This window comes from Callorhinus ursinus, unplaced genomic scaffold, assembly GCF_003265705.2.
Source record: "Callorhinus ursinus isolate GAN/ISIS: 27379988/994484 unplaced genomic scaffold, GSC_fseal_2.0 scaffold17, whole genome shotgun sequence".
Classification (NCBI taxonomy): Eukaryota; Metazoa; Chordata; class Mammalia; order Carnivora; family Otariidae; genus Callorhinus; species Callorhinus ursinus.
The window spans coordinates 28,532,863-28,548,198 of record NW_027397079.1 but is presented as its reverse complement, the minus strand read 5'-3'; the positions used below and the strand labels follow the sequence as shown (position 1 = coordinate 28,548,198).

At 33.4% G+C, this 15,336-nt stretch overlaps 1 protein-coding gene across 7 annotated transcripts in view; it reads left to right on the top strand.

Moving 5' to 3' along the window:
- The window catches only part of TEX15 (testis expressed 15, meiosis and synapsis associated), a 90,818-nt gene that overhangs the window by 58,020 nt on the left and 17,462 nt on the right, over window positions 1-15,336 (top strand). For all 7 annotated transcript variants that reach the window (XM_073902416.1, XM_073902420.1, XM_073902418.1 and 4 more), the window contains 3 exons: window positions 2,376-2,613; window positions 7,417-7,563; window positions 8,843-9,005. In XM_073902416.1, the coding sequence (XP_073758517.1) occupies window positions 2,376-2,613; window positions 7,417-7,563; window positions 8,843-9,005 (548 nt within the window). The remainder of the gene's footprint in view (window positions 1-2,375; window positions 2,614-7,416; window positions 7,564-8,842; window positions 9,006-15,336) is intronic.

Below are 15,336 nucleotides of genomic sequence, written 5' to 3'. Positions count from 1 at the left end.
ACACAAAATGGAATATTAATTCAGCTGTAAAAAAGAAGGAAGTCTTACCATTTGCAACAACATGGATGGATCTAGAGAGTAATGCTAAGTGAAATAAGTCAGTCAGAGAAAGACAAATACCATAGAATTTCACTCATATGTGCAATTTAAGAAACAAAAGGACAAGGGGGGGAGAGAAAAAACAGACTCTGAACTATAGAGAATGAAGAGATGGTTACCAAAGGGGAGGTGGGGAGGGATGGGTGAAATAAGCAAGGAGGATTAAGAGTACACTTACTTGACAAGCACTGAGTAATGTATGGAATTGTTGAATCACTATCTTACACAACAGAAACTAATATAACACTATATGTTAATTACACTGGAATTAAAAAATTTTTTAAACTTCTAAAGAGTAATTTTTTATTGCTCACTTTTGTCTAAATCATATTTAGTTCTAAATGTTTTTCAAATGTTATTCTGAAAACATACATTGAAAACAGTATTCAGTATTATTACTAATATGAAACTCAAGGAATATTTTCTACTTTAATTTGTAAAAGTTTTGGGGGCTCTGGGTCAAATATCAAGTTATATTTTTACATTTTAGTCCTTTAAGAGAATATAATGTTAAGCCAGTAAGGTGACTAGGTAACACAAAGAATTATTTGGCCCGCAATATCAATGGTGTGTGCCAGTGTTGAGAAACACTGCTCTAGGGTTTACACAGTGTACCTTCACATAATGTTATATTCATATGTAGTGTAAGAACCTTACAACAATGAACATCTTCGTTCCTTCCTCCCATGCTTTGTGCTATTGTTGTTAGTACTCCCATGTGGGAACTCCTAGGCATGCTCAGAAAATTAATGCTTTTCCAGATTCTAGGAAAAACGAGTTGAGAAATTGGGAAAACAGAAAAAAGTACTCTAATTCTGTGAATTTTAAATGTTACCTACATGAGATCTTAGTGGGTCATAGAATCTACTGATGTCAAGTTGCAAGCAAGAGCAGGAGATGATGATATGTGGAGTTGACATTTCCAGGAACTAGGACAAAGTGGTCACGATCTAATCAGTTAGTTTTGCTTGTAACTGTTGCCATGTGGTTTGTGGCCCTTTGTACTGTAAACAGTAAGTTATTCATGCAAATAAGTACTAATATGCTAATGTGCTTAGTATACTTTATACAAACTCTGTGAGTGGTGTTCCAGGAAATAACGAATATTGGTAGCATGTGGTATTCAAGAAAAATTTTCCTTTTGTAGTATACACATTACTTTCTAAGTTCTGAGGTTCTCCACTGCTGATGATGGTTTGGAATCACACCTCTGTCCTATTCTGGCAATCGGACCTCTTTACTGTATCACCTAGTGTGGCAGTTGTTGCAGCTACTACACCTGAGCAAGCCAGATAGATTGCCTGTCTATATGATTAAGTGGTTCTTTAAAAAAAAAAAAAGATTAATTTATTTGAGAGCAAGAGAGAGCATGAGCTGGGGGAGGAGCAGATGGAGAGGGAAACGCATACTCCCCACTGAGCAAGGAGCCTGATACAGGGCTTGATCCCAGGACCCTGGAACCATGACCTGAACCAAAGGCAGACACTTAACCGACTGAGCCATTCTGGCACCCCAGTTAAGTCGTTCTTGTTGTGGAGTATAGTCAAAATTTTAAGTGTGTGTACTTCAGATTATCTTTTCTGAGGATGATTTATAATTTTACTTCTATGATAGGAGTACTCTAATCAAATCCTAGCTTGTTTCTTCCACCTGCTGTCTGGATCCCTGAAAAATGGAGAATGTCCCTAATAATTTACCATATGTATTTCTCTATATATTTATTTAAGAAAATGCCTGTTCTTTCATCCATAGACAAGTAAGTGAAAACTTGAGCTCTGGAACTTAGTGGACAAGAGTTCACATAAATAATTCCAACTCTTGTCACCTTGCTATTTTGGTGAGTTTAACTCTCTGAACTTCATATTCCTCATTTTAAAAATGAGTGTAACAGAAGCGAGGGGGGATGAGGAAAAAATGGATATAAAAACAATAAAATAATAATAGCAATCAATTATTGGAAAACTCGGGAAAATTTTACAGAAATGCTTATAAAGGGTAAGTCTTAGCATGCTGGGTATATCAGTAGCATTCGAGAAATGTTAGCCCTTATTATCACTGGCCTATAAAGAATGTAGTCCATAATTCTGGATGAGTAGTTATCTATTTCAGTTCTTTCCTTAGATGATTTTCAGCCTAACTTGTTACCATAGGATAGTGATGTTTCTGAATGTTATGAGTAATTGTCTTTCTAACTGTAGGAAGCTGAAATATTTATCTTCTCCTTGAAAATTCAGTCAATATTCTCATTTAACTACACACAGTTTGTTTTGCTTTAGGTCAGAGATGCGTGAGAGTGGAAGACATGGCAGAGAACTTGAAGAACATTTCTGCTTTTTAGCACTTCCTCAGAATGATGTGGCTGAAATATATCAAAATGGGATAAGTACTAGAACATCTACATTGAAGATATTAGGAAATCCTCTTCTTGGAATTTATATATTTAGACATGTTGATGTTGCTTTGAATTATGCTCATAGTAGAAGCATTACTGTAGAAAGTATTGTAATTTTTAAGGTAGGTAGCAGAAAACAATTACTAAATATTATATTCAGTTGCTTTAAATTGATCTGAGCGTATTTTCCTTTCAGTATGAATTATTAGTTTAAGTTGCATTATATGAAATAAATAATATATATGTTAACTTTCATCATCGTCGTCATTTGAAATTTTCCCCTATTTCTGACTTTAGTTGGGTATGTAGCATAAAACAAAACTCTAAGTAAGCAAACACAGCTTGTATCATCTTTGTATTTCCAATTTATATTTTTTTCTGTCTTAAATGACCCTTCTCTCTCTTTTTTGTTCAGACCATAGTTATATCACAGTGCTTTAAGTGTTTTTCTCCAAAACATAGGTTATAGTAATTCTAGCTTAAACTAGTTACTAAACTCTTAGTCTTTATTTTAGTTAATAGTATTATACAGTGTTAATTTTTTTAACTTTTTATTGAAGTCTAGTTGACATACATTATATGTCACATTAGTTTCAGGTTACAACATAACAATGTTTCTTAGTTTTCATAATTTTGCCATGCTTATATAAGATGTTAACTTTAGGAAAAATGGATACAAGTATATAGGACCTCTGAACTAGTTTCCCAACTTTTCTGAAAGTCTAAAATTACTGAAAATTGAAAGGAAATAAGTCTTACCAAATCTTAAGCATCAACAAACTGGTTAAGATACACTTTTATGGTTAATTGTAGCTTTGCCAGGACTATTAAAATCACACTAGGTAGGCAGGATCCTCAGGTTTGTAACATATGGGTACATATAAAACCAGTGCTTCCCTTGGAATAATTCCTTATGTGTTTAAGCCTCAAATATCAAATTCATAAAGCACAATTTTTATATTAAAAAGTAATACATACTGATTTTAGGAATTTTGGTGCATACTAAGAGGTTCCAAAAAACCCATCAATAACCACAGTTAATTTTTTTTATATCTGTAGTTTTGCTTATTTATACAGATATGCATGTATAATGGTAATTAAAATATATTCTTTATATACATAACTTTTTTCATTGATTATAAGACAGATTTTTCATTGCATTATTCTTCTCTAATAGCCTTTTTAAGTTTTTTTTTTTAAGTAAAATTTTTACACCCAACATGGAGCTCGAACTTACAACACCAAGATCAAGAGTCGCATACTCTACCAGCTGAGCCAGCCGGGCACCCTTCTAGTAGCCTTTTGAATAATTAACTACATAGTATTCGACTATATAGCTCTATCATAAATTTGCATGACACATTTTTTAATTTAGGGATATAAATTACTCGGTTTTTTGTTTTGTACTTTTAATTATTATTTTGATCATCCTTATGTGAGTGTATTTTTACACACACCTGTGATTATTTGCTAAGAATTAATTGGTTAATTCCTCCCAAGAAATCAGATTAGGAGCCAAAGCTATGTATACTTTCACAGCTTTGGATATGTAATGCCCACTTGTCCTGAGAAGGGTTATGTTAATTGACATTTCTTTTTTTTTTAAGATTTTATTTATTTATTTGAGAGAAAGAGACGGAGATAGGGACAGAGATAGCGAGAGAGCATGAGCAGGAAGAAGATGGAGAAGCAGGCTCCGTGCGAGCAGGGAGCCCAATGCGGGACTCCATCCAGGACCCTGGGATCATGACCTGAGCCAAAGGCAGACGTTTAACTGACTGAGACACCCAGGCACCCTTTAATTGACATTTCTATCCACAGTGTGTAAGAATGTGTGTTATCTCACGCCCTCACTCTATATATTATACTTTTTTTTTAATCTTTGTCAGTCTTATATGCAGCAGTTTCTCATTGTTGGTACAATATTTTTACATAGTTACTACTGAGTTTAAATATTCTGCATATATTTATTAACAATATTTAGTGAGGGGTACTTGGCTGGCTCAGGTGGAGCATGTGACTCTTGATCTTAGGGTTTTGAGTTCAAAGCCTACATTGGGCATGGAGCCTACTTAAACATAAAAAAATTTTTTAAAATAAAAAAACAATAGTTACCGATATATATCCTTTGCCAACTTGTTTTTTTTTCTTTTTTTCTAGTTGATTTGTAAACATTATCAGTTCATCAAAGTATATTTTGAATATACTTTCAATTATACTTTATCACTTAATGTTTTCCTTTTTAAAAAATAAACTTTTCATTTTGGAATAAATTTAAATTTACAGAAAAGTTACAAAGATAGTACAGAAAGTTCCTGTATACATTTCACTCACTGTCCCCCTAATGTTAGCATTTCACATCACTGTGGCACTTTTGTCAAAACTAAGAAACTAGCATTGTATATGTCAGTTATATTTCAGGAAGAAAATAAAAATAATAAAATGAAGAGACTAACATTGGTACCATACCATTAACTAAATTATATTTGGATTTTGGCTGTTTTTCTACTATTTTTTCTCTTCTAGTACCCAAATGCAGGATACCACATTACATTTAGTATTGTTTTTAATTTTGAATGAATGTATTATTATATTGAAAAATAACAGTAATAGAATTGCTGACTTTAAATAAAATGTGTACTTGTCCTATTAATTCTACTTTCTTCCACCTTTTATCAGTTAATTATGTTCCTGGTATTTTTTAAAGATTTTATTTATTTGAGAGAGAGAGAGCATGCACAAACGGGGAGTGGGAGGGGCAGAAGGAGAGGGAGAAGCAGACTCTGTGCTGAGCACAGAGCCAACATGGGGCTGGATCCCAGGACCCCAGGATCATGACCTGAGCCAAAGGCAGACGCTTAACTGAGCCACCCAGGCTCCCCTTGTTTTGTTTTCCATACACAGCCACATAAGTGTTCTTGGTATATCCTATTCAATGCCAGTATCTTCACTCTGATCCAAATTAATATATTAATATATATATGATACATCTTATTTCATTTTTTTTTATTTTTTTAATTCCAGTATAGTTAACATACAGTGTTATTTTAGTTTCAGGTGTACAATATAGTGATTCATAAGTTCCATATATTACTTAGTGCTTATCAAGATAAATGTACTCACGGGGCACCTGGGTGGCTCAGTTGGTTAAGCATCTGATTCTTAATTTCAGCTCAGGTCTTGATCTGAGGGTGGTGAGTTCCAGCCCTGTATTTGGGCACCACACGTCTCCCACCCAAAAAAAGATGGCTACTCTTAATCCCCTTTACCTATTTCACCCACTCCCCCTCACCAATAACCATCTGTTTGTTTTCTGTAGTTCAGAGTCTGTCCTTTGGTTTATCTCTCTCTTTTTTTTTTTTTCTTAAGTAGACTCTACACCCAATATGGGGCTTGAACTCACAACCCTGAGATCAAGAGTCGCAAGTTGTACCAACTGAGCCAGCCAAGCGTTCCTGTCTCTCTTTCATTTTCCTTTGTCCGTTTCTTAAATTGCACATATGGGTGAAGTTCTGTGGTATTTGTCTTTCTTTGACTGGCTTATTTCACTTAGCATTATACACTCTAGATCCATCCATTGTAAATGGCAAGATTTCATTCTTTTTTATGGCTGAATAATATTCAGTTGTATATATACACCAAATCTTTATTCATCTGTCGTTGGACACTTGGGCTGCTTCCATAGTTTCGCTGTTGTAAATAGTGTTGCAATAAACAGAGGGGTGCATATATCCCTTTGAATTAGTGTTTTTGTATTCTTTGGGTAAATACCCAGTAGTGCAATGGTTGGGTTATAGAGTAGTTCTCTTTTTAATTTTTTTGAGGAAACTTCATACTGTCTCCCACAGTGGCTGTATCAGTTTGCTTTAAGTTCTTTATATATTTTGGATACTAACTCTTTGTTGGATATGTCATTTGCAAACATTTTCTCCCAATCAGTAGCTTGTCTTTTAGTATACCTATTTGTTTTTGATGTATAAATTAATGTTTTGGAATATTTTATAGCTTTATGTTTTTGATTTATGGGTTCATGGCATATACGCTTAGAAAAGAATTCTCACTTTGAAATTAGATAGTGACATTTCTTTCTACAGTGTTTGCATTACTTAAATATTTAACTTGTTTGGCATTTATTTTGGTCTATATATTAAGGGAATTTAATTTTTTCAGTTGTCTTACACCATTTATTGTTTTTGCTTCACTTATCTCAAATGGTACTTTTAACATTATACTATATTTTTATAGATGCTTGGATTTATCTGGGGCTTTTTATTTTGTTCATTTTCCCCTCTCTGCCTCTTTTTGTGGTAGTACCATCCTTTTAAAAAACATTTGGGGCTCTGGAGTGGCTCAGTCGGCTGAGTGTCTGACTCTTGATTTTGGCTCAGGTAATGATCTCGGTGTCCTGAGATCGAGCCCTGCATCAAGCTCTGTGCTGGGCGTGGAGCCTGCTTGGGATTCTCTCCCTCTGTCTCTGCCCCTCCCCTGATATCACTTTCTCTCTCTCCCTCTCTCTAAAAATTAAAAAAACAAAAACATTTAATACCTTGGAAGTTCAAGTCACCTGCCCTGTTCCATCAGTCTCTTATCTCTGACCCAACATTTTTTTCTAAAAAAATTTTTTCAAAATTTTTTGGGCTATTCTTGTTTGTTTAGTCTTCCAGATAAGTTTTTAGACTAAAATTCATTTCTACAAATAGATTTCCTAAAATTTTAATTACAATTACTATAGCCTTAGAGTTTAATTTAGAAAGAATTGGCATGATTATAATAAGTCACCCTACTCATCTGGGACATGGATTATCTCTCCATTTGTATTTGTTTCTTTAAAAAAGAGTTAGCCTTACTCTATGTTCTAGCATGGGAGTTTAAAATGTTCTGGTGTATTTTTATGGACCTTTTTGCCTTTTTTTTTTTTTTTTTAGGTTTTCTTTGGAAAAGTGAAGAAAATTCAGCCTTCGGTGGATAAAAACAAAGTTTCTTTGGATCCTTCTCCTAATTTTGATTGCCATATGTCAAGAAACATACCTTCTCTGAAAGATACCATTGAGTTACAAGCCTACAATTCAGCGGTATGTTAACTTTTTGGACCGTTTGACTATTTGGAAGTGACATGCTTCACACTGTATGATACATGACTTAAAACAGCTTCTCAAAATATTAAATGAAAATCTCTTAATTCACAGCGCTGTAAATTGTGCAGGACTGTTGAATCACAGACCTGTATCTCTGAAACAAATAATACATTATATGTTAAAAAAAGAAGAAGATAGTAGGAAGGGGGAAATGAAGCGGGGAATCGGAGGGGGAGACGAACCATGAGAGACTATGGACTCTGAGAAACAAACTGAGGGTTCTAGAGGGTGAGGGGGTGGGGGGATGGGTTAGCCTGGCGATGGGTATTAAGGAGGGCACATATTGAATGGAGCACTGGGTGTTATACGCAAACAATGAATTGTGGAACACTACATCAAAAACTAATGATGTAATAATGTATGGTGATTAACATAACATAATAAAATAAATAAAATACATATAATAAAACTAATGTGATGTATGGTGATTAACATAATAAAATTTTTTTAAATCTCTTAATTTATTCAATATAATAAAACCTTAAATAAATAATGAAAGCTGCTTTAATATTTGTGATCTAGGAATGTTAGTAAAGAAGTTTCAAAATTTGCATTTAACTGTGTTCAGAATGCAGTGGATGCTTTCTTTTATTTAGTTGTTCCGTAGATTAGTTCCTAACTTGCAAAACATGCCAACTTTTTAATAACAAGCTATTTTGAAATAATGTTACTGATATTCTCTACTTTGCAACAGGAGAAAGGCTTATGTGTTCATTACATGTGAAACATTAATTTTCTATCATAAATTGCTAAAACAGTAGACTTTAAATTATGTGTAATAAACATTGAATATCATCATATATATATGTTTAAATGAAGATAAATTTTCTAGAAGTATATGTTCCCACATGTAAATGTATTGTGCTATTATTATTTTCTTAATTAACTTTTTCTTCCAACTGAAACAGTACGAGTGTTCATAGCATATACAAAACATTGAACTTTTAATGGAAAAATACTTCTTTGTTTAAAAACAGATTGTTTCTGCTGCTGCCCACATTGATACCCTGCCAAGGAAAATACATGTGGTTGGGGGGAAAATTTATACTTTAAAAAACAAACTAGGGTTGAAGAATGGGGAGAAGGGGTGGGTAAATGGAAGCCAGTGAATAAATAACATCATGCAGTTACATAGCTTTTTAAAATATGAGCTTATTCAATTCTGCTAACACTAATTAGCTTAAAATGTTTTTTTTCTCCCTTCTTTATCTTTCAGGTATACTTCTATGAATACAATGTACTTTCAAAGCCAGTAGATAAACCTAGGCAGTGTCTTCCATATGCAATATTAACAGTAAAATTTATTGGTCAAAAAGTAGATAATGGACACCTTATGACATCTTTGAGATTCCTCTCAACTGGATTTCCTAAGAGGGCTGGTAAGATACATATATTACTCTGCTTCAGTGGCATTTGTGCTAGTCTTAGAACTTCTGAGTGTTATTTTCTAATACATTATGAATCTGTAAGCAAAATAGTTGTGCTTTAATCTATTTTTTATTTTGTGTATCTAGAATTATAATGCAGATATTTTGTGACTCCTTTTGCTCAGTATTATGTTTGTGTGATTCTTCTATGCTGATAAGAACACCTGTAGTTTTTTCATTCTTATATATGTATTCACACACATTATTCCATTTGTTGACTACACACTATTCCTCTGGGGATATTTGGATACTTGCCAGTTTTCTTCATATTGCAAACATTGCTGTTTTAAACCTTTATGTGTCTCAGTGCATATGTGCAAGTTTTTGTGTAGAATATTATATATCTACATAGAAATGTGCAACTTAATTCAAAGAGGATATCAACCAGTTTTCAAAAGCAGTTGTATCAGGTTACATAATTACTTTATATCCTTGCCAACACATAAACTTTTTTAAAAAAATGTCTTTTTTTCCCAGCTTACTATTATCATCATCACCTCAAAAAGAAACTATGTACCCTTGGAAAGTTGTCATATCCCTTTCCTCTCAGGTCCTTGCCCCTAAGCAGTCACTAACCTACTTTCTGTCTCTATGTATCGCTGAGCCTTGAACATGAAGTTAGAGATGTCAACCCCCTTGCAGTCAAAAAATCCATGTATAACTTTTGACTCCCTGAAAACCTAACTACTAATAGCTTGTGTTGACTGGAAGCCTTACCCAGAACATAGACTGTTGATTAACATCTACTTTGTATCTTATATATTTGATATACTGTATTCTTAACAATAATACCTAACTTTTTCTTAATCTTTATTGGCATTTCTAGGCTATGTGGGTCATCTGTGAGTTTTTTTAAAATTGTGGCAAATCTCCAAAAGTTTTCCAATATATTAATAGAAAAAAATCCATGTATGAGTGGACCCACACAGTTCAAACCCGTATCGTTTAAGGATCAACTGTATTTGCCTATTCTGGGCATTTCATATAAGGGAAGTCGTAAATATGTGAAGTGACATGGCCTTTCATGACTAGTGACTTTCACTTAACAGTATTTTCAAGGTTCTCACATGTTGTAACGTATTAATATTTCATTCTTTTTTATGGAATAATATTGAATAGATATACTCTATTCATCAGTTGAAAGATGTTTGGGTTGCTTTCACCTTTTGGCAATTATGAATAATTCTGCTGTGATTGTTCTCGTACAAGTTTGGTGCAGACGTGTTCTCATGTCTCTTGGGTAGATAGCTAGGAGTGGAATTGCTGGGTTATACGATGGCACTGTGTTAGTTATTTGAGGAACTGCCAAACTGTTTTTCCAGAATGGCTGCACCATTTACATGCACACCAGCAGTGTATGAGTGTTGGGATTTTCCACTTCCTGTGTTACTATCTGACTTTCGTTTATAGCCACCACAGTAGATGTGAGGTAAAGGTTTTCAGGGTTTAAGTTTTATGCTTCTTTTGTTAAATTTACTCCCAAGGTTATATTTTTGGATACCTTTGTAAGTAGAGTTTTCTCAATCACATTTCTGTATTCTTCATTTAAGTATATAGAACTATTGTTGATTTTTGTGTATTGGTCTTATATCCTGTAACCTTACTGATCTCATTATTCTGGTTTTTTTAGTGATTTCCTTAGGATTTTCTATATACAAAACCAGGTCACCTACAAATAGAGTTAGTTTTATTTCTTCCTTCCCAATCTGGATGCTTTTTATTTCTTTTTCTTGTCTAATTGCCCTGGCTAGGACCTCCAGTTGAATGTTTAATAGAAATGGTAAGAGTGGATAGACATCCTGTCTTGTTCCTGAACTTAGGGGCAAGCATTTATCCTTCACCAGTAAGTATGATGTTAGCTATGGGGTTTTTTGACGTCCTTTATCATGTTGAAGAAGTTCCTTTCTGTTCCTAGTTTGTTGAGTGTTTTTATCATGAGAGGGTATTGGATTTTGTCAGATGCTTTTGCTGCATCTGTAGAGATGATCATGTGATTTTTAGTCTTCACTCCGTTTACTGTGCTGTATCACACTAATTGATTTTCAGATGTTAAGTAAACTGCACTGCTGAGACAAATCCCATTTAGTCGGGTATGTGATTTCTATTACATGTTGGTGGAATCGGTTTACTACAAATTTTTTTGAAGATTTCTGTGTCTTTATTTATAAGATACATTTATAAGATACATTGATCTGTAGCTTTCTTGTGATGTCTTTGGTTTTGGTATCAGAGTAATAGTTTGAAAGGTTTCTTCCTTTTCCATTTTTTTGGAGTTTGTGAAGAATTAACCTTAATACTTCCTTAAACATTTGGTAGACTTTACTATTAAAGCCATTCAGGGAGCACCTGGGTGGCTCAGTCAGGTAAGTGTCTGACTTCAGCATGACTGTGTCATGATCTTGGAGAACTGGGGTAGAGCCCCATGTCAGGCTGCCATCTCAGCAGGGAGTCTCCTTCTCCCTCTTCCTCTGCCCCTCCCACTGCTCATGCTCTAACTCAAATAAAATCTTTTTAAAAAAATTTTAAAAGGCCATTCGGGCCTTTTTTTTTTGTGAGTAGGTTGTTTATTAACTAATTCAATTTCTTCACTTACTATATCTCTATCCAGGTTTTCTGTTTCTTCTTGAATCAGTTTTAGTGGTTTGTGTCTTTGTAGGAATTTGTCCATTTCATCAAACTTATCTAATTTAGTTGTGTCATGTTGTTCATAGTATTTCTTTACAGTCCTTTTTCTTTTTGTAAAGCCTGTAGTAATATCTTCTTTTCAGTTGTCATTCTGCTAATTTTAGTCTTCCCTCTTTATTTTCTTGGTCAGCCTGGCTGAAGGTTTGTCAATTTTGTTGATTTTTTCAAGGAACCAACTTTGATTTCATTAATTTTTTTCTATCTTTCTGTTTTCTATTTTATTAATTTCCTCTTTGGTCTTATTTTCCTCCTTTTTGCTTCAGGTTTAGTTTGTTCTTTTTCTGGTGTCTTAAGCTGGAAGTTTGGGTTATTGATTTGAGATCTTCTTTACAGTTATAAATTTCCCTGAAGTACTTTTTTTAGCTGTATCCTGTAAGTTTAGGTATTTTGTGTCTTTATTTTCATTCATCTCAAATTATTTTCCAATTTCCCTTTTGATTTCTTATTTGACCCATTGGGTTTTTTTAGAAATGTGTTATTTAACTTCTGTGTGTATGTGAATTTCCCGGAGTTTTTTCTGTTACTGATTTCTAATTTTATTCCATTGTAGTTGGAGAATATAATTTGTACTATCTTTATCCTTTTAAATTTATTGAGCCTATCATGTGGTTTGTCCTGAAGAATGTTTTGTGTGCACTATTAGAAGAATGGAAATTTTGGTTTTGTTGGGTAGAGAGTTCAGTAAATGTCTGTTAGGTCTAGTTGATAGTTTGCTCAATTTTCTGTTTTCTTGATGATCTTTTCCCTAGTCATTCTCTCTACATTATCCCTCAGCCAGAAGACTTAAAATGGAGACAGTAAAATAAGGATTTTCCTTACTTTTACTCCTACCCATCCACAATCTTATGCTAATTATTTTAATCAAAGAATGATGGGTAATAACTAGTCTTACTGTGGTGATTAGTTTGCAATGTATTCAGTGTCGAATCACTATGTTGCACACCTGAAACTAATATAATTTGTATGTCAATTATACCTCATTTGGAAAAAAAAACAATAAACAATGATACCTTTCAGGGTAATAAATTTTGAGGAATACCTGTATTATGCCCAGGGTCAAGACCACATGTGTTGACTATCAGCATATTCATCTCCCTTTAGAGTACTGCAGACCTGTGCTATCCAGTATAGTAGCCATTAGTCACATATGTCTATTTAAACTTAAATTAGTTAAAATTAAATTAAAATTTTAATTCCTTATTCACACCACCCCTTGTTTATATACTTGCCCACCTTTCAAGTCAGTAACTACATGTGGCAATTGGCTACTATATTGGATAGCATAGATAAAGAACATTTCCATCACCACAGAATGACATGATGCTAATAACTATTTGGTAGTTTGCTTTGTTGACTGTAATTTCATTTTCTTATAGTTTCTTATATTATTGAGGGTGCTGGGTTCTCCATTTTTCATTTGTTATGTGATGAGACTGCCAAAAATGGGAATAAATTTAAAGTGCCCTTATTAAGTTTAAGCAAAAATGTAACCTAGTGATTAAGGTTCTACTCCTTATAATTTGTGATCCTGGGCAAATTACTCTTCACTTTCTTATCAATAAAATGGGAATGTTGTGAAGATTAAATGAATTAATGTGCATAAGGCACTCAGAAAAACCATACCTGCCATCCACATTAAATACTTTGTTAGTTAACATTATATATATATATTAATATACATTTACCATATATTTATGAAATTCAGATCATTAAACAAACAAGTGATTTAGGTTTCTTTTCCCATGTTGGCTTGTATTAATTTATCTTAATATTTGTAATAGCTGCATAACATTATGTTTCTAGGCATTTGTTATAGCACATAAATATAGTACTTTTATATTATATATTATGATATATATTATGATAGGATATATTTATTTAACCAGTCTCATTTTTTAAATTGTTATATTTGAGTATAGTTGACATATGATGTTACATTAGTTTCAAGTATACACCATAGTGATCCAACTTCTCTGTAGTGTGCTGTGCTCTCCACAAGCGTAGCTACCATCTGTCACCATACGACACTCTTACAATATCATTGACTGCACTTCATATGCTATGCCTTTTATTCCCATGACTTACTCATTTCATAACTGGAAGGTTTTGCTTTTTGTGCCAGTACCATACTATTTTGATTACTATAGCATTGTAGTATATTTTGAAATCTTAACCAGTCTGATACTGATAGTTAGGTTTCTAGCTTTCAGCAGTCTTGGATTATTGTACTAAAAATCCTTGCATAAAAGTAGATTTACTGGGTATAGATGATTATACATTACATTTTGCTGAAAACTATAGATTTACTTTCCAGGAAATTAGTACCAGTTTATACTCCCAATAACAGTATGAGTGCTTACATCTTCAGGATATCCTTCAGAGTCTTTGCCAATCTAAGCAGTTTTTTAATACAACTCTTATTATTTATTTAGTGGAGTTGGACATCCTTTTGTGTTCACAATTTTTGTGATTTTCTTGTTCATATATTAATCTTTTGAAGATGTCTATATGCTCTTTACGTACTCCAACATATGTGTAATTATGTACTAAGCTTGCTAATTCAGGAAATACTTTTCACCAGTTTGTCCAAGTTTTGTTTATCATGAGTTTTGACCTGTTAAGGTATTTACATGTAATTGGCATCATTTTTTAATTTCTGGTTTTCTGATATCCAGTTATTTATCTTAAAAGTACTTAGTTTCTATCTCAGGATTATAAAACTCTCTCTCCATCTTTTCTTCTAATACTTTTATGGGGTTTTTTTCAATGAATTTTATTTTATTTTGGTATAAGTTGTATAGGGATCCACCATTTTTTGTCTGTCCACTGCATCTCCTACTCTCAAGAACTACATCTCTATTGTCATATTTCCACTACAGCTTACTATAATTAAAAAGTATAATTACATGTGGCTATAAAATTAGGAAGTCTTCAACAAAGCTATCTTTCAAAATATTGTGATAAAGAATCTCATGGTACATCCCAATAATACGATTACAGTTTCATACCCGGCATAAATCACCATCAATTTCTCATCATTAATATGTTTTAATAAAGATATTTTTTGGTATTACCTATGAATGTTTTGTGAGCATTTTATTTGGTAAATACACATTTTTTATAAGTTCCTTTGTTATTACATTTAGTTCTTTATGAAATTGTAGGAATAAATTCCTATAAATTATAAAAGAAAATTTGTTTTCATTTTCCAGATTTTTATTTATATATATTATTTGCAGGAATACTTCACTATGGAGCAAGGGTAGTGCTTTGCTTTGCTCCTGAGAAGGATTTTTTTTTTTTAAAGATTTTATTTATTTATTTGAGAGAGAGAGAGAGAATGAGAGATAGAAAGCACGAGAGGGAAGAGGGTCAGAGGGAGGAGCAGACTCCCCGCTGAGCAGGGAGCCCGATGTGGGACTCGATCCCGGGACTCCAGGATCATGACCTGAGCCGAAGGCAGTCGCTTAACCAACTGAGCCACCCAGGCGCCCCTCCTGAGAAGGATTTTATGGAACCTTTTTGTACTTTTCTCCTCTGTTTCCCAACTGGTTCCCCTTTTCTTTCTGTTTTTGTTGTCTTCTGACAGAGAAAAGAA